The 25326-nt window shown below is 40.8% G+C and overlaps 2 protein-coding genes across 12 annotated transcripts in view; one reads left to right on the top strand and one right to left on the bottom strand.

The window, feature by feature from the left end:
• Window positions 1–3895: 3895 nt before the first annotated feature.
• On the bottom strand, window positions 3896–21537 carry COPS4 (COP9 signalosome subunit 4). 2 transcript variants are annotated; one of them, XM_034431171.3, is made up of 10 exons: window positions 21231–21537; window positions 18339–18418; window positions 17025–17176; window positions 15512–15615; window positions 14050–14203; window positions 13088–13238; window positions 10131–10301; window positions 6736–6851; window positions 5796–5880; window positions 3896–4335 (listed from the first exon to the last, which is right to left on the bottom strand). In XM_034431171.3, exons 1-10 carry the CDS (start codon window positions 21302–21304, stop codon window positions 4202–4204), a joined length of 1221 nt encoding a protein of 406 aa, XP_034287062.1. In that variant the 5' UTR covers window positions 21305–21537; the 3' UTR covers window positions 3896–4201. The 2 variants fall into 2 exon arrangements, with proteins under 2 accessions (XP_034287062.1, XP_034287061.1); XM_034431170.3 differs by having other exon boundaries at window positions 10119–10301; window positions 21231–21367.
• Window positions 21404–25326, top strand: part of LIN54 (lin-54 DREAM MuvB core complex component) — a 34865-nt gene continuing 30942 nt past the window's right edge. For 2 of the 10 annotated variants that reach the window (XM_087875083.1, XM_060686988.2), the window contains exons 1-2: window positions 21466–21888; window positions 22997–23095. The gene's annotated coding sequence lies outside the window, so the exon portion shown is untranslated. Of the gene's footprint in view, window positions 21889–22530; window positions 22631–22996; window positions 23096–25326 lie in introns of all 10 variants that reach the window. The other 8 variants (XM_087875078.1, XM_087875079.1, XM_087875084.1 and 5 more) reach the window with 8 other exon arrangements.

Raw genomic sequence — 25326 nt, 5'->3', positions numbered from 1 at the left:
CTGACCCGAAAAAGAGGACTTCAACCCAGATTAGAAGTTCCAACGGTTGGGTCCCTTCTTCAGGCAGTCAGCAACATGGCTGTGTTTAGTTTACGGCAAAACCACACCCCAGCAAAACATCGGTTTGCTGAATGACCATGGGATTTGCTTTACAAGTGTTGCATTCACTTAATGACAACCATAAAAAAGGGTGATAAAATTAAGGTCGGTCATGTGACCGACCCATTTTACTACCTATGAAGACATACGATTGTAATGGGCAGGCTTCATACTTGTCAGATTTTCTTTTGAGTAAATCAAACCAGCTGCAGAATAGAAATTAAGAGGTGTTGCTGCTACGGGTTTACATTTAGGGAAGAAGGTTTTTGCCAAAAAAAACAAAACAACCAAAAAAACAAACCAGGTTTCTGGTTCTCTAATTTCTGTACTTTTGTTTCAGCAGCCAACTTTAGAAGGAAGAAAAAGCATGATGATAAACAACTGAGTTTATTAATTTACACCTGAAATCTATCACACTCCACTATATATGATGTTCAAATTTGTTATCCTGTCCTCTTCTTATAAATAGGAATAGTGTTTCTCCTTTGTGCATCAAAATTATAATTCTGTCATTTTATTTTGAGCCAAAGAATTCTGGGAGTTTCCTAATTCCCCTGTACAGGTAAGGTTAAAGGTAAAGATTCCCCTCGCACATATGTGCTAGTCGTTCCCGACTCTAGGGGGCGGTGCTCATCTCCATTTCAAAGCCGAAGAGCCAGCGCTTTCCAAAGACGTCTCCGTGGTCATGTGGCCGGCATGACAAAATGCTAAAGGTGCACGGAACGCTGTTACCTTCCCACCAAAGGTGGTCCCTATTTTTCTACTTGCATTTTTTACGTGCTTTTGAACTGCTAGGTTGGCAGAAGCTGGAACAAGTTAACGGGAGCTCACCCCATTATGCAGCACTAGGGATTTGAACTGCTGAATTGCCAACCTTTCGATCGACAAGCTCAGCGTTTTAGCCACTAAGCCACCATGTCCCTAACACGTTACCTGTACAGGTAAGAACCTATAAATATAAGCAAAGGGTATGGCACCAAATAAAAATACAATTCTATGCACAGGAACTTGGGAGCATTTTTGAACATGCAGTACTATTGTGGGTTTTGCTTCTGAACATCAGGTCAACACATCTGAAAGAACCTGAAAAAACACAGCTAGCCCTAAATGATACTGGTGCTGGACAAACCTAATTCTGATGACCACAGCATCATATATAGCTACTTGATGGGGGAATAAAAGTTATTAGGCTGGATTTTGATTTAGCTTATTTGCATTCACTCAATTACTGGTGTTTGTAAATCATATCCTATGGTTTATGCATATTGTGTTAACCCAGTAATTGTGGTTTATTCAAAAAATCTAGTTCCACCTTGCTTTAGCAAGCTTGAATCCTACTGGCAAGAATAACTCTCCAATTCTAATTCGTAGTGTTTTCCTGGTACAGAGCTGAGTTTTAAAGCTTGAGGTATTTTGAACTACTCTCGCACTTTAGGAAATGATACTTAATTCCTGCAGTATCTTATATCAAACGTTGTTGAACACAATGCACACAATAAAAGGTAGCTTTGAAGGTATGTTAAGGGCAGGTAACAATGAGGTGTGAGGTTCTTCTGTGCATTTCCTGCCTCTGATTACTTTTCTGTGTGGCAATGGAATGCAGATTAATCATCTTTTTTTCCCATATGGTTTATCTCAGTGATCAGCAACCTGCGGCTCTGGAGCCGCATGTGGCTCTTTCATCCCTCTGCTGCGGCTCTGTCGCTCAAAATATGCGTCCCAACCGCCAATGTGTGACATCCACTGGCCTGCGATTTATTGAGCTTTTCAACCCCCAGTAGGCCAACCATGGATAAATCCAAGAAAAAAAAAGTTTCAGAAGAAAACAGAACATTTAATTCAACTACATATGCTAGTTTTGTGGTCGCTCAGGAAATAGTCAGCACTGGAAGGTTTTTGTGGCTCCGGGTGTTTTCTTTTCTGTGGGAAACGGGTCTAAATGGCTCTTTTGAGTGTTTATGATTGCTGACCCCTGGTCTATCTGGAGGTAGTTACCTTGACCTGGCTTTGTAATTACTTTCAACTAAATGCCAGAAAAAATTCATAGTGCACCATTATAGTTGGACCAGAATATGTACTTCAATGATTTATATCAGATTCCAAGCACCACTGGCTAGTCACAAGCAATTTCTTTGCCCGTATTTCATTAGTGCCCGTAGTTCATTAGCTTTGATTAGTGTGAGGTCAGGTAAATGCAGGAAGCCCTCAGTTTACAATAAGAAAGGAAGTAAATGCTACCTACCCGCAAACCACATTGTTAATCACAGTCATGTGACTACAGGATGATGCAAACAGCTGCAAATACAAGCAGGTTGTTGCCTGAGTGCCCAAAACACAATCACATAACCACAGGAGGGAGGGAGCAAGGAGGAGGAACTTTGGAACTTTGAATCTGGATCATAAATCGAGCCCTACCTATATAATAAGGTATGTCTGGGGAGATTCTCCAGGTCATGGTTGCCCCAAAGGTGCTTTTTTCAAAAGGCAATCAGATTTTGCTTTTCCTTGAAGACGTTTCGCTTTTCATCCAAGAATTTAGAATAACAAGAGTTGGAAGGGACCTTGGAGGTCTTCTAGTCCAACCCCCTGCTTAGGCAGGAAACCCTACACCACTTCAGACAAATGGTTATCCAACATCTTCTTAAAAATTTCCAGTGTTGGAGAATTCACAACTTCTGGAGGCAAGTTGTTCCACTGATTAATTGTTCTGTCAGAAAATTTCTCCTTAGTTCTAAGTTGCTTCTCTCCTTGATTTAATTTCCACTCATTCCTTCTTGTCCTGCCTTCAGGTGCTTTGGATAATAGTTTGACTCCCTCTTCTTTGTGGCAGCCCCTGAGATATTGGAACACTGCTATCATGTCTCCCCTAGTCCTTCTTTTCATTCTTTATAAGTTTTAACCTCCAGTCCCCTGATCATCTTTGTTGTCCTTCTCTGCACTCTTTCTAGAATCTCCACATCTTTTTTACATCGTGGCGACCAAAACTGAATGCAGTGGCTTCTTCACTGAAGAACTGAAGAAGCTTCTTCAGTTCTGACTGAATGGTGGAGGAGGGAAAGATATATATATTTTTGCTTGCATTTTTTTTTTTTGCTTTTTAATTTATATGCCGCCCTTCTCCGGAGACTCAGGGCGGCTTACAATGTGTTGTAACCAGTCATCTGGTTGTTAGCACTCTTGAGAGTCATTGAGGGCACTTGGAGTTTTATCTGTACCCTCAGGGCAAATGAGTTTGGAACCTTTTTGGAACTGCTGAAAAAACTGTGTTGCAAACAGGAGATAGGTGGTGACATATTCCTCCTCCTCCGTTGAGAGAGGGCTCCTCAATCTTAATGTAGATGGCCTCTTTGACCCCCCTTTCAAACCCGCAGTCCTCTCTGTCCACATTCTCCTCAAAGTCCACATTCTGAACCGCTGGTTCCACATCTATTTGCACTATTCAGGTGACTCTGAGGGCACAGATAAACTTCCAAGTGGCCTCAATGACTTTCGGAAAGAGTGCTAATGACCAGATGACTGAAAGGAATATAAATCCTTCCATCCTCCACATTCAGTCAGAACCAAAAAAGCTTCTTGGATGAGAAGCGAAACATCTTCAAGGAAAACCAAAGTCTAGTTGCCTTTTGAAAAAGCACCGTTGGGACAATCTTTATAATATTTCAGCCTACTTGGATAATATGCATCTGTTAGATAAATGCCAAGTCTTACATTTTAATGCTTAACAGCTTTTAAACAGTAGTTTATTTTTTGGTAAAGACCAATAAAAATGCAGGAAATGAAGTATCCAGATAGCAAGTAACTGCTCAATTTCCATCCCATCTTTATTGGAGCAACTGTATCTAAAGAGAATGGAATTTCAATTTTTCACAACACACAAACATTCACAAAGTTACATGGCAACCAAAATTTTAATATAAAACTTAAACACGTTCATCTCTTTAAATTACAGCTTAAAATAAAGTTCAGGCTGTGCCACTATCAAGGTTCTTAAGAGCAACAAGTAGAACCAAAGCCAGAAGTTCAATTTCCTAGGTTTATTTCACATTTTTTTTTAGAAAAAAAAAAACATCCAAAGAACGGGTGTGGGGGAGAAGTTGAAAGTCTATTGAGCCATTTGAGCTTCCATTGCCTGTGCTGTCCATTCCGGGGCGGTCTGACTTATCTTCTCCAAAAGATTGTTAACTTGGAAGCAAAGCGACTGGATCTGTTTGTCCCACGTTGGTAAGGCTTCCCGTGCTAAAACAAAAAAAGTACATAAAATAAGCAACAGCAGAATTTTCATGCTTGTAACTTTCATTCTGATAAAACGCAGTTTATTATATATGACAAGCATTAGCAAATATTCTGGATAAGTTAGAACATGAAATTTACAGTACTTCCACTGTATCTAGACTGCCATCTAGAGGTTGAAGGTTGAAATCACTGGCAGGAGTTATAGCACAAATGTAAGATCAGTATTAAGGCAATTATTTATTAAGTCACCTAGAAGTTTAGAAAATAGGCTTTTTCAAACTTTCATTATTTCCAAAAGAACTTTCAGTCAAATTGTTTATTTCTACTTCATGTTTTAGCCTTACATTAAAATGATGTAAAGGTAAAGGTTCCCCTTGCACATATGTGCTAGTTGTTTCCGACTCTAGGGGGCGATGCTCATCTCCATTTCAAAGCTGAAGAGCCAGTGCTGTCCGAAGACGTCTCCGTGGTCAAGTGGCTGGCATGACTAAACGCCAAAGGCACACGGAACGCTGTTACCTTCCCACCAAAGGTGGTCCCTATTTTTCTACTTGCATTTTTTTTAATGTACTTTCAAACTGCTAGGTTGGCAGAAGCTGGGACAAGTACCGGGAGCTCACCCCTTTACGCAGCACTAGGGATTCGAACCGCTGAACTGCCTTTTGACCTTTTGATCGACAAGCTCAGCATCTTAGCCACTGAACCAACACCTCCCAATTAAAATGATGTACAGATGCTTCATTACTTACAGGTAGTCCTCTTAATAACCAATTGTTTAGAGACTGTTCAGTCTTATGACAGATTCCTCCAAAAGGTACTTATGACCGAGATTTGAAGTTCTGACGGCCGCCCAATCTTGTGGTCTTATGACTGCATTTTGGAGCTTGGCAACTGCTCCACATTTACAGTCGTTTGCAGCATCCCATGGTCATGTGAATACAATTTATGACTTCTTTTGCTGGAAACAGGCATTTACTTTCGGTTTCCAACAAAAAAACGCCCATTGCAAACAGCAGGTTTGCCTAATAACCAAGGCATTTGCTTAACAACTACCGCAAAAAAAAAAAAAAAGTCAGAAAAGTGCATCAGTCACATAATGACCGGCATGACTTACGACTATAATTCTGGGTTCAATTACAGTCATATGTTGAGAACTACCCGTATTTTTAACACAAGAGCTTAGCAAGCTGGTAAACAATATTGCCTCCTATTGTTTGGCCAGGCAGAGAGATTGTTATGTTCCTTCTGCCCACCTGCTTGTGTTCCTCCACAAACAACACGGAAATGCATTGGATCAGGCTGTCCCCATTTTGGCCACCTGCTCCACTGAATGCAGAAAAGCTTCTAAGCACATAGGCTGATGGGGGGAGGAATCATCGGCCAAGCCTCTCCAGCTGCTCACATATTTATCAGGAGGAAACTTAGCTGGTTGCACTAAAAGAGTCACCTAGAGCCAAACTTACTTTCAAAGTGGACTATTCCATCTATTTGATCGATAAAGCCATTCATGCGTCCCTCGGTTATCATCTGGGAGGCTATCTTTTCTGCCTGAAAAACAAAACCAAGTGGCATATCAGCTTCACTTGACTGAAACAGACCAGACCTGATATAGTTTTTAGGACATGTAAGTGAAGGTATCTAATTTACTGGAAGTTTTTAAGAATCTGTTATTCTGTTTCTGTTCAGTTCTTTTTCATCCTTCCAGAGACTTGGTATTGTGGGGGGAAAAGTGGCAGGAGGCAGCTCTGTTTCTCAACGTCTGCAACGTTAAGATGTGTGGACTTCAATTCCCAGAATTCCCCAGCCAATACATTTAAGCTGCTGAAGTTCAGAAATGCTGGTCTTCACCACTTTGAGCTCCTCAATGAAAGGTGGAATAGAGCTAAAAAAATCAGTCAACAATCCAAGCAAGTCCCAAGATTAATCTCAAGACTTCTGAGTGGGTCTGTGTGAGTCTTACATTACAGTGTAATTTAAGTGTTAGAAGAATTATGCAACCGTTTGCTGACAAGTAACAGAGCCAATGAATAGGACCGTTACATTCTAACATTAAAAATGGGAACTCGAAAACTAGACTGAAATACTTTTTCCAAAATATGGAATGTATGCTTGGAAGATATAGAAAAAAAGCATCTCATACCGTATCATTCCAAATTATAGTAATATAGAAACAAGAATACATCGTATGACCTTTTTGTCTTTGCATCTCATGTAGTATGTCCAAAGACCAGCTTTTCCTCAGTTTTGTTAGTTCTTAAAATCAGTTCAATTTAGTCTCCAGATCTTTGCAATTTCTTATATAAACTCAACCATAATGCTGCTTCCATCATCTGACTCTCAAAGATTCAGCATCACAATTTACAGTTTAGCAAAAGAATGAATGAATCACTGAAATATGTATACCTTGGCTGCAGGTATTTCTAATAAAGCTCCGAGTTCTTCAAAGGTAATGTTGTTATATAGTTTGCTTGCAGATAGCAAATTATGTTCAATGACAGCTCTGTCCAAAATACTAGAACCTGAGAAGAAAAAAAATCTATTGATCAGCTACATGTTTAGCTACAAAACATGTAAATATACTTAATGCATACAATACATGTGCCATTATATATGTGTATGTATGTGTTAAGAAAAAAATAGAAAGGAACAGGTATATATTAGTACAGTGAAACTTCCAATTAACAGTTCATTTGAGAAGATGGGAATCCATTAAATCCAAATGTCTGTTAAATCTGAACGTACAGAATTTGCACCAATTTGTAGGAGAAGACACAGAGCCTGGGGGCAGAGTCAAGAGAGGAATCAGTCTGGAGTCGTTCCCATAAGCGATCCGAGTCCAGCCCTTGAATTCTATTGATTCTTATCTAGTGCCAGTTTAGTGCTGACTTTTACTTGACTAGATTATTATGTGTAGGCAAGAGCAATAAATCTTAACTGGAACTAACTCGAGACTCAATTGCTGCTGTGTGATGGAGCAAGCTTGCATCATTTGCTCCAGCTCTTGCCGGCCCAGCAGTTCAAAAGCGGGTGACTGTGGGTAAGATTGATGGGTACCACTTCAGTGGGCAGCTTAACAGGGACCTGAAAGGAGCCCCCAACCAAGCATACCCTGGGCAACGGTGATGTTACCGGTTAATCCTTCAACCCAAAAGTGCCTCGGTGCTTCCAACACAAGAGTGAGCGAATGACTGGAACTTAATGTGCAGTCCTGATTCTTCATGCTGGACAATTTATGCCATTAGTATAAATGGCATTATTTTCAGTAAAACCTCAATGTAATGAACAAGTCCTTGTTTTATTATCTTAAACAATGGAAATTATTTATGCTAGTCATCTGAGCTGAAATCCTCTACTACTTACAAATGCCGTTATAGACATGATGTTCTACCTTTTCTGAGTGACCAAAAGTTCTACTACCCATGGACACTGACCACTGGTCCAGAGTAGTATCTGTTCTTTGGCCCTTCTCACATATTACTACTGCTGCTAACTCATTTGAGAGATTTATTAGGGCTACAAATTAGATCTCTTTACAATGGGATCTCCTTCTCTAATAATATGCCTTCCCTTTTATCTTCCATCACTGAAGCTACAAGTGCCAGAAGTTTGGTTCTGTTTGTGCCTTCTTTCCCATTACAAAAAAGAACCAACAGTCCATCTTGTTCTATAACAGACAGCTGCTTCTACTGCAAAATGTTTCTGCTTGCAAACAGCAGACATTCAGAGGGGAGGACTCTGTCAGCATGGGCAATGCCAACAGCAGCTTTGACTCCACCTTACCGTGAAAGGGCACCTAATACAGAATGAAAATAACAAAATTAATTGGCATAAATGTGTGTTGCCCAAATGGAGGTACAATGTAAAAACAAAAACATATGTAAGGTAACCCTAATCCTAACCCTTACCGTGTCAGCTTTGGAAGCCATATTACACCGGAAGCTTCCAAGCTGCCACCTTCTCATGTGTGGGAAAGTAGAAGGGGAGATTTTAAGGTTTGTATTTGGACAAAATAGCATTCTTCCCATCGGTCAAGGTCAGGACGAGCCTGCATCTGGAGAAGGAGTGGTTGGAGTGCTGTCTTGAGATGGAACGGATGGTGATTGGAGCATGTGATTGACTGATGAGTGAGGGGATGGTTTTGGGGTTTTTTTGATTTACTGAGGGAAAATCCGGAACTCTCAGATTCGGGTTTTCCCAAGATGTGCTGATATACCTACTCTAATAAATGGAACATTGAGAAAATGCCTGCCTTACAGTTATTAGTTGGAGCAGAGGTTTTTCTGGAACACTGACATTCTGATTTGCACAGAATCTGTTCCAAAATAATTTTTATCAAGAACTAACGTCAAAATTGGATGAAGAGCAATATTACCAATAAAACTAACATGCCACAACACAGAGAGATGAGCAACAGCTATAACAAATGGAAGATCTGAATGAAAAATATAAACAGCTTGGAATGCAAAAAAAAAAAAAAAAGAACGGGGTGGGGGTGGGGGTTGGGTTAGGAAAGGAATTAGGGAGGCAGGCTAAGAACCGGTTTGAAGTAGGACAAATTGAAACCAGAGTCAGAAATCAAGCATGACTAGTTCCTCTTTGATCTACTTCAAATATAACTCTGACATTCGAAAGAAATAAATCCCATGAAAAGCACAGAACATTCTGAGCAGGCATTATAGAAGACGCCATAATCCTTCCAAAGTATGCCAAATGACCATCCTTGCCCCTAGAATTTTCTATTCTACAAGACAGACCAGCTAGTCATGTAATGCCATCCTTCGCCCTGTCTATCCTAAAAGAGCCTTGGTGGCGCAGCAGACTAAAGCACTGTTAAGTAGCACCAGCTGCCTGCAATTACTGCAAGTTCAAATCTCACCAGGCTCAAGGTTGACTCAGCCTTCCATCCTTTCGAGGTAGGTAAAATGAGGACCCGGTTTGTGGGGGCAATAAGCTGACTTTGTATAAAAAAGAACACGGGGGGGGGGGGGGGAAAGCCCTACTAAGCAGGTATATACAAAAGTATGAAGGCTATTGCTTTACGCATTGTAAGCCGCCCTGAGTCTCCGGAAAAGGGCGGCATATAAATCGAACCAATAAATAAATAAATAAATATTTTCATACACGTAAGAGTGAGAACAAAAATACAGAATTTTCCTTTCCAGATTCATCAGCTACTTTTTGGTGGCCTTCATCATCCTGCAGCTTTGTCATTTAGGATAGAATCCCAGTTTGTGTCAGACAACCGGTTCGGGATTCATCAGAATCTAATGCACGTCGCCAATGCATCTGTCAGCTGCCATCTTAACACTTGCTTCTGCTTCGCTACCATGAACTCTGGGGAAGGTGAATGGGAGGGGAGAATGCTTGGGGAAAAATGAAAGCGACTGCGGTATTCCACCAAAACCCCCAGCTGCTTCAAGGTCATTTGGTTAGGAGAAGGAAGGCACCTGCATGCCACCTGTGTTTGAAACGACCATTCTGAAAACATCTTGCTTGAACGAGGCCATGGGGGGACTCAGCGATGGGAGGCAGTTAAGGAAGGGAAAAGTTGAATTTAGGGATTTTCACGCACGCTTCTCAGTTCTGGCTATAGATTAGTGTGATGCACTTGACTTCTAATAAAATTATACCTTTCTCAACAAACGGAGCCAAGAATCATTTGTATTTAGAAGTTTAAGTGGTGGCAGATCTGACAGTGTCAATATATAACATTGCCCAAGTAATCAATGAGGAATTATGTTTTGTGTGTATAACTTATTCAATGTTTCAAATATGATGCACCGTACTAGGCAAAGTACCATCAGCTGTCGTTGCTTTCTGATGGGGCATGAGCATTGCAGCAAATTCCTGCAACTGGTTTCCCCTTATAATCCTGTCAAGGTACATTTTCTCCAATATGCCATAGGCTGCAAGCTGCTGGCATCGTTCATCCTTGAAGAGGGTGGCTAACATTCGGGAGCGCTGCTGTCCTGAAACACAGAAAGAATAACATTAACTTCTCCAACCCAGCCTTCACAAGCAATGAGAAACCGCTTAACTCACGAGTAACACAAACTCTTTTTGATTTAAGTCAGGGCAGGAACAGTCTTTGTTCATGTTGGATAAACGAAAGCAAAAGTAATGAGTCACAAATGAAAGTCTTTTCCCCTTCTAAAAACAGGGCGAGAACAGTCTCTGTTCACATCGGCCGAGGCAAATTCACTTCCTATTATTTCCCAATAGAGCAGTGTTTCTCAACCTTGAAGCTTGAAGATGGGTGGACTTCAACTCCCAGAATCCCCCAGCCAGCAGTGCTGGCTGGGGGATTCTTGGAATTGAAGTCCACCCATCTTCAAGCTACCAAGGTTGAGAAACATTGCAGTAGAGAGATTCAGTTGGCACCTCAAATACAGAGCAATTAGTCCCAACAAACCTGGTTCTGGCAAAGGAGTCCGACGTGATTGATGTACAACCCCTCCTATTTATTTCCCAGCCAGGAAGGGGCTGGCTAGTGTCTACATCTTCTTTTCCCTGAGAGCCGGCTTATTGCTTTCCTTTGCTCTCCTCTCCTTTCCTCTCTACGCATCTGGGATGGGCCCCATCTGTTCCTCCCCCTCACTGAGCTCAGGCCCCGAAGACAGCTGCCTCTCCACCAAGGGGCGGTCAGAAGGCCCCAGCTCTGCATCTGCCTCTGATCTTGCTTCCTCGTCAGTGCTGTCCAAAGGCTCCGAAGCCAGCCCAAGCTCCCCCTCAACCTCCTCCTCATCTGAATCTGCTGCTAGCTCTGCTGGCAGCCAACGGGCCACAACACAACCCAGATACAGAGTGTAAAATCTGCAACGGATTTTTTTTTTTAATCCACTGTTTTGGATTCCATTTGTTTGCCAATCCATTTGTTTGCCAATCCCAAATTTCAATCTGTCTCTCCAACATGATCTTGTGATTAAGAAAAGAGGCCATCATGTTGAGGTTGACTTCTGCGGATTAGCTGGACACAATTACAGGTACTCCTTGTTTAGCGGCTGTTTCAGACAGTAGCCGTTCACAGCTACAAAAGTGATGAAAAACAACATTGCGACCAATCTCATTTACAACCTTCGCAGTGCCTCTCAATCATGTGTTCCCCATTAGTCACTTTACAGATAGTCCTCGACTTACGACCACAGCTGAGCCCAAAATTTATGCTGCTAGGTGACAGATTTGTTAAGTGAGTTTTGCCCCATTTTACGACCTTTCTTGCCACGTTTGCTAAGTGAACCACTGCAGTTGTTAAATTAGTGACACGGTTGTTAAATGAATCTGCCTTCCCCCATTGACTTTGCTTATCGGAAGGTCACAAAAGATGATCACATGACCCATGTGGACACTGCCACCGTCATAAATGTGAGTTTGCCAAGCATCCGAATGTAAATCACATGACCATGGGGATACTGCAATGGTCATAAGTGTGAAAAATGGTCATAAGTCACTTTTACAATTTACAATTATAACTCTGAATGGTCAGTAAATGAACTGTTGTAAATCGAGGACTACCTGTATTTTATTTTTAAATTTATTTTTAATCCCCTTTATTATTTTTATAAATAATTCAAGAGAGCAAATATGTGGGAATATGTGCTTTTAATCATGGTTAATGGCACATTTTGCTACTTCAATCAATTTATTACAATCAAGACCCAAATATACAACAAAATACAAACATTACAAGTCCAATTACACTATGCAGTAGTCATAAAAAAATTGACAATGATCTACTAACAGACTAATAATTTACATTTTCCTAATTAATTCACAAGTTTTGTCCCTAATCTAACGGCCACTACCAAAAATGGCTGGCTGTAGCAAGAGTCATCTTGGAATCTCTGTCAGGCAACATTCTTTTAACACATTCCAAATAAGATCAGCTTGGTAGTTTTGAAACTACAGTTAGAACAATTAATCAGCGGAATGGCTTGCCTTCAGACGCTGTGGGTGCTCCATCACTGGAGCTTTTCAAGAGGAGATTGGACACTTGTCTGGAATGGTATAGGGCAGTGATGGCTAACCTTTTTGCCATCGTGTACCAGGAGGGGGGCAGGGGGGTTGCCCGCACGCGTGTGCCCACACCCAATAATTCTATGCGCCCTGAGGTCTTCCGGAGGCTGAAAATGTCCTGTTTAACAACTTCTGGTGGGACCAGAAGGCCCGTTTTTTGCTGTCCCCAGCCTCCAGGGCCTCTCTAGGAGTCTGGGGAAGGCAAAAACAGCCTTCCCCAGCCCCACAGAGATCCTCCGGAGGCCGAAAATGGGCCGTTTGACAACTTCCAGTTCAATGGAAGTTGTCAAACGGCCTGTTTTCGGCCTCTGGAGGACCTCCCGGGGGGGGGGGGAGGCCGTTTTCACCCTCCCCAGACTCCCCAGAAAGGCCCTGGAGCCAGGTGAGAAAGAAAAATCCCCACCCCCTCAGGCCCTCCAGAGGCAGGAAACATCCTGTTTCCCTACTTCTGGTGGGCAGAGAATACCTGAAAATTAGCTGGCTGGCGCACACATGCACGCTGGAGCTGAGCTCACATGCCAACTGATATGGCTACGTGTGCCACCTGTGGCATGCGTGCCATAGGTTCGCCATCACAGGTATAGGATCTCTTGTGGGGGGGGGGGTTGGACTAGAAGACCTACAAGGTCCCTTCCAATTCTGTTATTCTGTGAACTTGAAGTCTCCTCAAAATAGCAATATGTACTGTATATATTTCAAAGATTCAAATAAAACAGAGTTAAACCTTCATCTATCATTTTACCTGCTGAGGCTAAGATCGTACAATGCAAGGCATGCTTCAGGGCTTCAAGCCGCTCACTTTCGTGGACTATGCTTTTATAAGATAGCTCGTTATATCTTTGGGCAGCTTCAATGAATTTCCTTCTGTAGTCAAGAACACGAGCATAGCATACCTGGAAGAAGGAAAAACGTATAACTAAAAATCGTTTCGGCTGCCAAAATTTCTAATGTTGCAAAATAGCATTTCAACGGCAATCAAATCTGTCGGTGCTCCTTTTTAAAACAAAAGTTAAATTGAACAACTGCAATTAATCGAACCTCATTTGTCCTGTTCAGTTTGGATATTATGAAATATCCCTCTCTGATGATGCTGCAGCTGTCATTTAGGTCATCAGTTCAGAGCAGCATAAAAGAAAGAGAGACTGGAAAGAAAAATTTGTCAGGAGGACCTTTTGAGAAACTTTGTCTCTACATATCAGCTCTACCGCCAATTATTATTATTACCGCTGAGGAAAGGAATATGGATCACTGGACAATTTTAAATCCAGAGGATATTTCTCAATATCCTGTTGACACAGCGCATCTCTTATACCTACCAGTTAAAAGTATTTTGTTTAATTCAACAGACCATCCTGAGAGCAAATTACACAACAATAACTCATAACTTTGCATGCAGGAGCCATAAACATTAATAGTTTTCTCGTAATCTAGCCTTTCAGTGGTGCGGTGGTTAGAGTGCAGTACTGCAGGATATTTCTGCTGACTGCTGGCTGACTGCAATTTGGCAGTTCAAATCTCACCAGGCTTAAGGTTGACTCAGCCTTCCATCCTTCTGAGGTGGGTAAAATGAGGACCCAGATTGTTGGGGGCAATAAGCTGACTCTGTAAACCACTTAGAGAGGGCTGTAAAAGCACTGTGAAGCGGTATCTAAGTCTATTGCTATTACGTTAGGTACAAGACAAAACCCATGATGAATATTTTACCTTATAATGAATTTGTAACTGCTCATTGGTTGATTCATTTTGAAGAAGGGATGCTCTGTTTATATAAGCCTCAGCCTGAACGGGATCATCATCCTCCAGATAAAGTCGAGCAATTTTCAGATAAGTTTCCAATTTGTAATCCACATTGTACTGCCTTGAATACGGAGGGAAAAGATGCAGTTTCAGTCCCATATTTGAGCAGGATCACACTTTTTTTGCAAGTAGACTTGAACAATCTGTAAGTTTTCATAGTAAAGCACGCAGAATTGTACAAATAAAAAATTGAGGGTGGTTGGGTTCAACAATAGATGGCAATTTCACACTCATATCATGACTGAATAGGGGGAAACCTCTTCCAAGAAAAATGAATAGCTTGGGGAAAAAAACAAACTGTTCTCTTCTCCTGAAACACAGACTGAAGCCCAGACTTTTGCCTAATTATGCTCTGGTTTGCTAATTCCATTCCAGTTCAATGCAAGATGCCTAGCAGAGCCATTCAGAGTCCATGGTTTTTTTCCCAGCCTCTGAGAAATATCTATTCAGATTTTTTAAAAAACAGACTGGGTTTCATATTCTAATGACAACTTTGCAAGAATTGATTTCTGAATCAGTCTCTATTCAAATTGTTTTCCATCCATCCATCCAGCCTATCTAAATCTGATTAATTCCCTTTTTACAATCCTGTCATCCCTTAATTCGGAGTAGAGTCAGGGCGACTGGAAGGAGCTGAGCATTTACTGGCTGTATCTAAATCACAACCAACTAAATGGCCACAAAGCTTAAACAAAAAACAAGTGTACCAATAACAAAACAAAGCACAAAGCCTTCAGAATGTTGTTTTTAAGAAGAAGCAAGATGCAAACTAGAAGTTTCAAGAGACAAATCCATAGCTTCCTTAGAGTAGCTGAAGAAAACAGGCTATTAAAATGTAGCTGGCACAGAATTACATCCTTTTATCAGGAATACAACACTGTCCTATTGCTAAATAGCTCAGTTTTAAGGACTACCCGAAGTAAAAATATCCTCAAGTTAGCTCCTAGCTAACTTTTTCAGGGAGGCATACGGATGTAGTTTGTTTTTTGGGGGACATTTTTGAGTTCTTTATCAATTTATTGTGTAAATATTTCCTTTATGATCTTCCAGATTAAGTACTGCAGTAATTAGATCAAACTCACTTCACCCACCAAAAATCAGTCATGTGCAGCCATTGACTGAGATAAGCATTTTGACATAAAAATCTGACATTTAAAAGACACAAGGATCCCAACAAAGATAACACTTTTAGAAGCTTGCTGAATTTCTGCTTCAAAGACAACTGTTGGAAACAATTAAGTTTCTATACCATATTGTGAGAGAGCAGCAATAACTATGCAATCACTTTAGAATGAAAAGTACTGAAGAAAGGACAAAGCACATATCAATTTTTTGGTGTTGAAGAAAAAAGGATAACTCTTCTATTTACTTTTGTCCTGTTTCAAGAGGAATCCCCACCAGCACTTGTGCTGCGTTCCGCCAATCTTCTTCTTTCTCATAAATGGATGCGAGGTGTTGTCTTATAGAAGCAACCTGAAGGGAGAAAGAAGGGAGGGTGAAGGCGTAGGATAAACTATAACCCATTTATCTTATCTGAAAGGCGCCTATTTTCCAGTGGCCTTTGGCTTCCGTTTCTTTTTTCCCCCATCCACAGACTTTGACAGGATCCTCATTGATATAATAAATATATTGAGGAAATATTTGCAGAACAGGCATTTTCTCTCAAAATGAACCTGTTGACTAGGATTCAATGTATTTCAGGATGGATGGATGGCCTTGGTAACCATAAAATATCTAAGTGATCAGATAAATGACAAGTCTTATTTACACAGAAGTGATCAATACTGATTTACAAAATGAAATCCATCAACAAGATAAATCCCAAGAGAGTTTTGCTATGGTTCTTTTTTGGGGGGGAATGAATGAAAAGTTATTGCAATCAAAGACATAAAAAGCATAATGACATAGAAGGAAAACAACATACTGTATTTTTCGGACTATAAGACGCACCTAAATTTAGAAGAGGAAAACAACAAAAAAAGGTTTTTGGCCTTCCTTTTCTCAGGCCTTTCTTCGGCCCATTTTGGGGCTTTTTGTGGCCCATTTTTGCAGCTTTTTTGGGCCTGTTTTCGAGGCTTTTGGGGGCTGTTTTCAAGGCTTTTTTTGGCCTGTTTTTTGGCCTTTTTTTCAGCCCTTTTTTTTTTTTTTGAAAAATGGGCCGAAAAAAGCCCTGAAAACAGGCCGAAAAAGCCTTGAAAATGGCCCAAAAAAGGCCTGAAAAAGGCTCAAAAACAGGGTGTGCGGAGGCCAAAAAATGGCTGGTGGATGGGTGGGGCTTCGGCAATATTCGGTCTATAAGACGTACAGACATTTTTGCCCCTTTTTGGGAGACGTCTTAAGAGTCTGAAAAATACGGTACATTATGTGGGAAGCAAGTCATTCAATATGTATTTTCTTCCTACAATTCTTTTTAAAAATACTTTTAGAGGTCTCCTCTTGCATCAAACCAAAGTATGAACAATTTAAAAGAAAAAAAATTGAAATACAAAACTGCTTAGCAGCATGAGCATGTCGAGAGAACCATGTATCTCTAGTTATAGTCTGGTTTCAGAGCTGAAGCAAACCAAAATAAGTGGTTAATCAAGTGACCAGTGAAATACTTCCAATGCAAACATATATGCTAAATAATAGTTGAATATAATAGAAACCCAAATGCTACAGTTGGGGAGGGAGGGCAAAGGGAATTTTAATTCCTCTCCTACCTACAGTTCTCTCTCCTCAGAGCACACCCCTCCTTGTGACAACTGCTTCAAAATCTGCTGATGATCCAACAATTATCTGAAGCACATTTTAAAGGTGTGCCATAAGTTACCAACTGCTCCCTCCTGTTGGAAAAGTATGGATCTGGGGTGGGGGTGTTATCCATGATATTTTGTTCTTACCTGTTCCTCAAATGAAATTACACGAGGTTGGATCTTTTCCAAGGTGAAGTGGTAGATTTCTTTGGCTGTACTATCGGGAAGATTTGGAAGATGTGTGCAAAAGTCAGTCAGCAACTGGCGTGAAATTACTAAACTGACATTTTCGTTTACCACTGATACAAAAGACACAAAGAGAAATAATTTCATGTTTGTGTTGTCATTTTATACAGTACTCTGATTATAATTCATTTTCTTAGCAAGTCTGAACAACGAATAAGCCAACAGTTTCCAGGGCAAAGTTTCCAGCCTCTAAACCATCTAATGATTATATGGGACATAACATTTCTGCACCAGCATACCAGAGATCTATTCTGTAATTTAGCTTTGCTACCACAATGTCAAATTGCATAATCCACCAGCAGGCAGATAAGAACCTGCTGAATCTGCCACAACACAAGCAATTCAGAACAATAATGAAGTTCAGGTGTTCAAATATTTACATTAGTCAGGTTACTGTGCAGACCGATTCCCTTACACTATGGGAAATATTCAGAAATTTTATTGCAGTGTTTCTTATAGTATTTTTAAAATGTATTTTTAGCAATTCAGTCCAAAGTACTTTTCTTGAACAAGAACTTCCAATCTCATGTCTGCAGTACACAAAAATAACTACATTTCATAGTTACAAAATGTGGCCCAATTACATAGAAACTCTTATTGTAAAAACAAAGGATCCTTTTTTATCCACCGGAAAGTATTACATGCACAAGAACAAGAAAGCCAAATTACTTGTAAAGAATTCAGATTGCTAAAATGGGTCTCTCTATAAACCAACAACGAAGACAAAAGTGCCATAGCAACTCAGAAAGTCAGTTTTTCACTCATCATAGGATTGTGATCCCAAGCATTAATTCCCAATGGGCTTTACTACAAATAAATCTACTCAACAAAGAACTTCAGTGTTTAAGAGCAACTATGAAAACTCCAGAGTTTAGTTAGCAATATAAAGCTAGAGATTTTAGTTAAATTTTCCACTTTGTTTACAGCAAAGCTGTTCCCATTAAATGATCAGTTCTTCTATAATGCCTATTTTGTAATATTCCAAAGGCTAATACAAACTAATAGGACAATGAAAAATGTTAGTCAAGAAATAAATCCCTTCAATTTTGTTAAAATGTCCAAGTGTGCATAATTCAATTAATTATTAATGAAGTCAAAACTCTGTAAACATCTGGTTAAATATATAATTTGGTACCACTCAAAATCCTTTTCCTGATTGCAGCTCAGTATGTACAACATTATCATGCAACACCAACTGCAGTTTAATAAACTCACTTGCTTCTACAAAAGCTTTTAATGCTTCCAGTTGTTCCACTCCTGACAGCTGAATTGCTTTCTCCAGTATCTGTCGATATCTGCCAGAAAGTTGTAAAAATAGATGGCAATTAACTCTACATCCTAAATAGGAACTTTGTATTTCATTTCTCCCCATTTTTAGATAATACTATACAAGTAAGTTTGAATGCTTTTTCTTAACCGATAAAAGTTATCCTGTTCTCCTTTACTTCAATTCCTTACTTCTTTGAATGTTGTTCATGATGGGCAGCGGGTCTAACATTGGGATGACCGTTATGTTTTCAGAATAGAGAGATATTCAGGAATACTTTTTTGTTTTTGAGTATATAAAGTTGGATATAATCTTATACTTGCTGTACTTCTGCAGTTTCCATCAAAGAAGAGATGCCCTCAACTGCTAACACATTCATGTCTTTTTTTAGCTGAAATATAGAAATGATTTGCTACTGCAATCTTCCTACAATATTAGATTTTCCTAATGGGATTTCATGCTAGTCTTGTTGTTCGGTCACTACATTGTGTCCCAAGTCTTTGCGACTCCATGGACCACAGCACACCAGACCCATCCCACCATCATCTCCCAGGGTTTGCCTAATTCATATTCGTTGCATTGATGACCCTTTTTAACCATCTCATCCTCTGCCATCTCCTTCTTCTTTTGCCTTCAGTCTTTCCCAACATCAGGATCTTCTCCAATGAGTCCTGTCTTCTCATTTGCTGGCCAAAGTATTTGAGTGTCAGCCTAAGGATCTGTCCTTAGAAAGAACAGTATGGAATCCCATTTTCAAATAAAGCCAAGTCTTATCTGAGCCAAGCTCAACTAAGGTGTCAGTCTTTATCTGAGCCAAGCTCAACGTCCATGATGTTTTCTTGGCCACAATAATGAAATAATTGCCATTGCTTTTTTCCAGGATTTTTTTAAAAAATACATTTTCCAGTCTAGCCTACACACAGGATATTTTATGGCAGTCTCCTATCTAACCCTGGACTGAGGCTATCTAAGCCTGGACTGAGAGGGTTTTTAGAGTTTGGGGGTTTTAATATAAATTATATATGCACATTATGTATTTTATAATTTTAACTGATTGTTTTATTGTTGTGAGCCGCCCTGAGTCTTCGGAGATAGGGCGGCATATAAATTTTATTAATAAATAAATAAATAAGTTCCCATTCTGCTTAGGTTTTGGAGAATTAACTAGAATACACCTTTCGCTCAGATCTCCCATTGTGCAGCTTGAACTACAGCTTGGTTCCACCACTTGTCAGATGGACATGTTTCATGTTTTTAAAAAAGCACTATAAATATTTCTATTTCACAGTCCCCCTATGAAATTTATTTTATTTATTTATTTTATTTGTTTGAATTTCTATACCGCCCTACTCCCGAAGGACTCAGGGCGGTGAACAGCCATGAAATAAAACACATACATATACAAAATTTAAAATCGAATAAAATGAATTAAATAAATTTGGCTGAATTGATACCCATAATTTAAAATACCCATATTTTAAAATACAGTAAAAATTTAAAATTTACACTTAAAAGGGAGAAGATTTAGGCGAGGATTTAGAAATCACTTTAAAGCAGATTTTCGCCTGTTTACTTTGAATGTACAGAGATTAAGAGAGAGCCAGTTTGGTATAGTTAATGTGCTGGCGTAAAAAAATCAGAAGCTTGTGAATTGTAGGCCTGCCTGACTTTGGCATGAAAGCAGCTGGAGCTTTGGGTCAATCCCTCTCACTCAGCCTAACCCACCTCACAAGGTTGTTGTGAGGAAAATAGGAGGCAGCAGTACAATATTAGGTATGTTGGCAGCCTTGAATTGACACTCATTTTCCTTCTCTCTCTCTCTTTCTCTCTCTCTCTCATTTTATTTCTCTCTCGTTCACTTCTCTTGCTCATTCTCTCTCTCTCACTCACACACAGAGGCACCCAGCAATTGTACAATTAAATTATTAATATTAGTATTATAGAATCATAGGGTTGGAAGGGAACTTGGAGGTCTTCTAGTCCACCCCTCAACTAAAAACTGGACACCCCCGTTTCCAGGATGTATAGAGGTCTCTCTCTCTCTCTCTCTCTCTCTCTCTCTCTCTCTCCCTCTCAACCTAATCTTATCACAGGTCCTGGATCTTTTTATTAATTGGGTCCTGTTTTATACTGATACTCTAGTTGACTGCAGCACGTTATTGCATTAATGGTTGCTTTATTCCGTGTTTGTACTGCACTAAGTTATAAGCATATAATAAGAGTTGGTCTAGTCATGTAGCTAAGGTGCTGAGCTAGAAACGGTGGATTTCTGACCCCCCTCCCCCCTTAGCATGGAAAGATGACGTTTTTTGAACCCAGCCTACCTCACTGGGTTGTTGCTAGGATAGCATTATGTACCCTTCCTTGAGTTTCAAAAACTAAGCGCGTGATATAAATCCAATCATGAATACCTAAAAATAAAATAAAATGCATCTTTGCTGCCACTCGCTACCATTCCGTTAAATTTATTTCTCCGCTGGGTATATATATATTAATATATATATATATATATATATATAGTGTGTATGTGTGTATGTATGTATGTATATATATATATATATATATATATATATATATATATATATATATATATATATATATATTCCAAAAAAGGACTGAGAAAGCCTGAACAACTGGGTCTCCAGCTCCGAACCCCCAAAACAGTCACTCCCTCTCTCCTCTAGGCCCATCCGTGGGTTTCCCTCAGCTCATAACCCCAACTCCGGCCTTCCCAGTCCCTCAGAATGGAGACCCGCTCCGGCTTCTTTATCTCTTCCTCTACGCCTGCCCGATCCTCAGGAGGGGGGGAAAAAAGCTGCCGTTAAGGCCGCCTCACTTACTTCCCCGCCAGGTCCTTGTGAGAGCCGCTGGAGCTCATGAGCTGGGTCAGCTCCTGCCTCACGGAAGCCGCCATCTTGCTCGCCCGTCCCTCACGGGTGGGAAGACGGCACGGGGTTGGGACGCCGCTGCGTAACCACCGAGCGGACCCGCCTAGAGCGGATGGGCGCTGGTGTCTCTCTCTCTCTCTGTGTGTGTCTCTCTCTCTCGCTGTCTCCCTCTGTTGTTTTTGTTTTGTTTTTTTTTCCTTCTCCCTGCCCGGAAGCGGCTCGCGACAGGTGGGCGGGCGGAACGCCGGAAGTCGGCCCGAACTTTGAGGAGGGAAGGCGGGAGAATGGAGCGGAGAGGGGGCGAATGAGTGAGGCTCCGTAGGGGCGTGCGTGCGTGTGTGTGTGTGTGTGGCGCGACGTCGGTTGTCAGGGCGCCGTAAAGCCGGCTTATTATGGGATGCGGCGGCGTCGGAATGGCGCGAGGCGCGTGATTTTGAACCGACACGGAGCCCTTGACGCCGGGCTCGGCTGGCTGTGGTGGCCCCGGCGGCCGGCCCCGCGAGCGAGCGAACGAACGAACGAAGCAAGCGAGCCCCCAGGCTAGGCACGCACCGGCGGAAAACAGACGGGAAAAGCCCAAACAGGGAAGGAGCCCGCGAGGCCCCGGCAGGTGAGTTGCCGGCGTCGCGGTTTGTGTGTGTGTGAGGGGGAGGGGGAGGGGCGGGAGAGCGGTGGGCTTAACGACGAACGCCTTGACAGGACCGGCCCTCCCTGCCTGGCGACGAGGGAAGCTGCCTTGCCCGAGTTGTGGCCGCCTCCGCCGCCTCCCTCCTCTTCCCTCCTCAGGGAAGGGAACAGCCCAGACGGACCCCGGGTTGGGAACCGTAGTCGGTGTTTGACTTGAGCTTGTGGTGGCCGCCGTCAGGAGGTTCCGTCTCCGCCTCAGGTTGGGCGAAAAGCGGCCTTCGCTCGACGGTGGTGGGGCGGGAGGTGAGGGAAAGAAGAGGGTCGGGGGACGGTTTTTCGGGTTCGCCCTTTTTAGCGGCGATCGCGGATAGACGGGGGAAACTTGACCGTCGTCGGTGTTGCTTTCGAAGTGAGGGGGGATGGGCGGCCTTCTCGAGCACTTTTCCCACTTGCTGTGAAAAAGGAAGAAACCAAACAATGTTTACTTCCTAGACACTCCCCCCCCCCCCAACGTGTCTTAAGGGCTGTGAAAATGATAATAACTTGGTCGGGAAAAGTCTTTGCTTTTTGTGTCTGTGTGTGTGTGTGTGAAAAAGTTAAAATAAAATTTTGTTTGCCTGTATAGATTACCTGTCCTGTCATTTTCCTTTTGGGAGGGATCAGCCACCCCCTTATGCCAGGTGCACAAAAAGGAGTGAAAAAAAGGAAATCAAAAGATTTGCTAGGTAAGGTTATTTAGGTGGGAATAGACATGCATATTATTTCCTTAAGGAGATGAGGAGGAGAAAGCAGAAATGGTTAAATTTATTATTCCCCCCCCCCCCCCCCAAGAGGAGAATATGTTTTAAGTATGGATTTTTCATTTGGGTATTACTTCTGGGTTTTGTTGCTTTGGGGGCAGCCTTCTCGAGTAACTTAGCCACTGCTCTGAAAGGAAGAAACCAAACAATGTTTACCTCCTAGACCCCCCTAACATGTCTAAGGGCTGTGAAAATGATCATTAACTTGGTCGGAAAAAGTCTTTGCTGTGTGTGTGTGTGTGTGTGTGTGTGAAAAAGCTAAAATAAATTTTGTTTGCATATATACCATAGATTACCTGCCCTGTCATTTTCCTTTTGGGAGGGATCAGCCACCCCCTTATGCCAGGTGCACAAAAAGGAGTGAAAAAAGGAAATCAAAAGATTTGCTAGGTAAGGTTATTTAGGTGCAAATAGACATACATATTATGTCCTTAAGGAGATAAGGAAGAGAAAGCAGAAATGGTTAAATTGATTATTTTATTCGAAGAGGAAAATGTGTTTAAGTATGGATTTTTTCATTTGGGTATCACTTCTGGGTTTTGCTGCTTTGGGGGGGTACGGCCTCCTCAAGTACCTTTGTCAGTGCTGTGAAAGGAGAAACCAAACAGAATATTTTACCTAGCTTCCAAAAGAAACCCCTTAACATGTCTAGGGGCTGTGAAAATGATAATAACTTGGTCGGAAAAGTCTTTGCTTTTTTTTATTTTTTGTGAAAGAGGAAGAAGGCAAAAAAAGTTAAAATAAATTTTGTTTGCATACAACCTGTCATTTTCCTTTGGGGGGGGGAGGTCAGCTACCTTATATGCCAGTGCAGAAAAGGAGTGAAAAAGGAAATCAAAGACTTGCTATAGATAAGATGAAGAGATGCAAATAGACATACATAAGTATGTTTTATATTTGGCTATCACTTCTGGATTTTGTGCTTGTGATGAAAAAAACTGAAACTTTGATTTTGGTTTTGTCAAGTAGATGGATTTGTCGTTATATTTGTCACTAGTTATATACTAATGTGTAAAAGCAAAAGGTTGAGGCTGAAGTGTTTTTATCTTGCACTTGCTTTATCTCACTAAAAAGAGTTGAAAATCAATACCTTTTTTTCCCTTTTTTCCCTTGTACCTTACATTTTATTTCTCCCTCTCTTTTTCCTTCCCCTAATTTCCCATTTCTATTTTTCTTTGTGTTTTATATATAGATAAAACAATAAAAGCCATATCCTGGATAAAGACTTGCTAGATAAAAAAGAGGAACATAAGCAAATCTAATGGGCACCCTCAACATTTATTACCCTTTTCTATACTTGTCTGGCTTTGCAGACAATTCTTGCTTCCATTACCGTACTTCATGCCTTATTTTTATTATCTAATCAGGATTCAGAAAACAAGTCTGTTTTGTAAAAAAAATATGAGAGATTTTATTTGCTGTTAAAGCAGTCTCAATTTGTTCGTATCATAAATAGATGTCTTTTTCTCCTACTTTTGGCAAGTACATTTCAGGTCCATAGAGTTAGTAATATCTTCTGAAACTATGATGATCCATTCCTCAGAAAAAAATAGATAAGCTAATGAACAAATAGGTTTATATAAAGCATGCACACTCGCTGTGGTTGAGTGGAAGACTATATAAAATATATTTGAAAATCAATATGAATGTTGTCTGATAAGTTGCTTTATTGCTATGTTGACAGTGAAAATGATGTTGGGAAGTTGAGGTAAATCTACAGAGTACTTAGAGCCAAATAGTAATTGCATCTTAAGAACCTAATCTTTTCTAAGGCTGTGTAATTTTTTCAGTCCAAGGACTGCACTTTTCCTTTCGCTGACATGCCAGGGACTAGTCATGAAAAAGTTGGTGACACCAAGGTAAAAGTAAAATTTTATTTCCATTCAATAGAGTGGAATGTGGAGGCTCTGGAGGCTAAATCCAAATTTTTCAGGGGTCACATACAACATTGGGCCATACATTGTGAGCCTCTATTTTATAATATAATTGTTTTAAATGTAAATTAAATGGATTGATTTTTTGTGAGGGAGTCCTTGGTACTGTCTGAGGTTAGTTGTTTGCTTGCAGACTTTTATTACCGAAGTATAGCATGAGCAAGTAACATTAGCAAATAACATAGCAAGCAAACAACCAAGGTCAGAGAGCACCACAGTTCAACCTAGAGCTACATACCGGTATATTCCCTTCTGATAGGATCTCTATTTTGTTCCCTCTGGATTAATGCCAATGTAGGAAAAGGAATCAGGCTTTTCTCCTATTGTAGTGTGTAGGCGATGGTATTCAGATTACTTTAAAACTGCTAAAATTATACAGCAATCTTAACATATACAAAAATTTCTCTGAAGGTTTTGCTGATATGATTGCTGCGGCCAATGGCTTGGCAAGATTGTGTTGACGAGAACCTAATACATAGAAGAGAAACCTAAATTTGCCAAGATGTTGAATTGTTGTAATTTGGCAACAACTGAGAATCATATATTTATTGCTGCCCTGTTTCCCTGAAAATAAGACCTCCCCAGATAATAAGCCCAATCGGGCTTTTGAGTGCATGCTCTAAAATAAGCCCCCCTTGAAAATAAGTCCTCCCTGAAAATAAGCCCTCCCCAAACAATTAACCGCAT

Source organism: Pantherophis guttatus, chromosome 8 (genome assembly GCF_059756535.1).
Source record: "Pantherophis guttatus breed Tessera chromosome 8, ASM5975653v1, whole genome shotgun sequence".
Lineage (NCBI taxonomy): Eukaryota > Metazoa > Chordata > Lepidosauria > Squamata > Colubridae > Pantherophis > Pantherophis guttatus.
Note: the sequence above shows the minus strand (reverse complement) of the source record. Positions and strands in the feature narration are given on the sequence as shown.

Coding starts and splice junctions, on each gene's coding strand:
- COPS4 (XM_034431170.3), bottom strand. CDS start 21,304: ATGGCGGCTTCCGTGAGGCAGGAGCTGACCCAGCTCATGAGCTCCAGC. Junction 14,204..15,511: donor CCTCTTGAAACAGGACAAAA/GTAAATAGAAGA, acceptor TCCGTATTCAAG/GCAGTACAATGTGGATTACA. Junction 4,336..5,795: donor TGGAATAGTCCACTTTGAAA/GTAAGTTTGGCT, acceptor TTTTTGTTTTAG/CACGGGAAGCCTTACCAACG.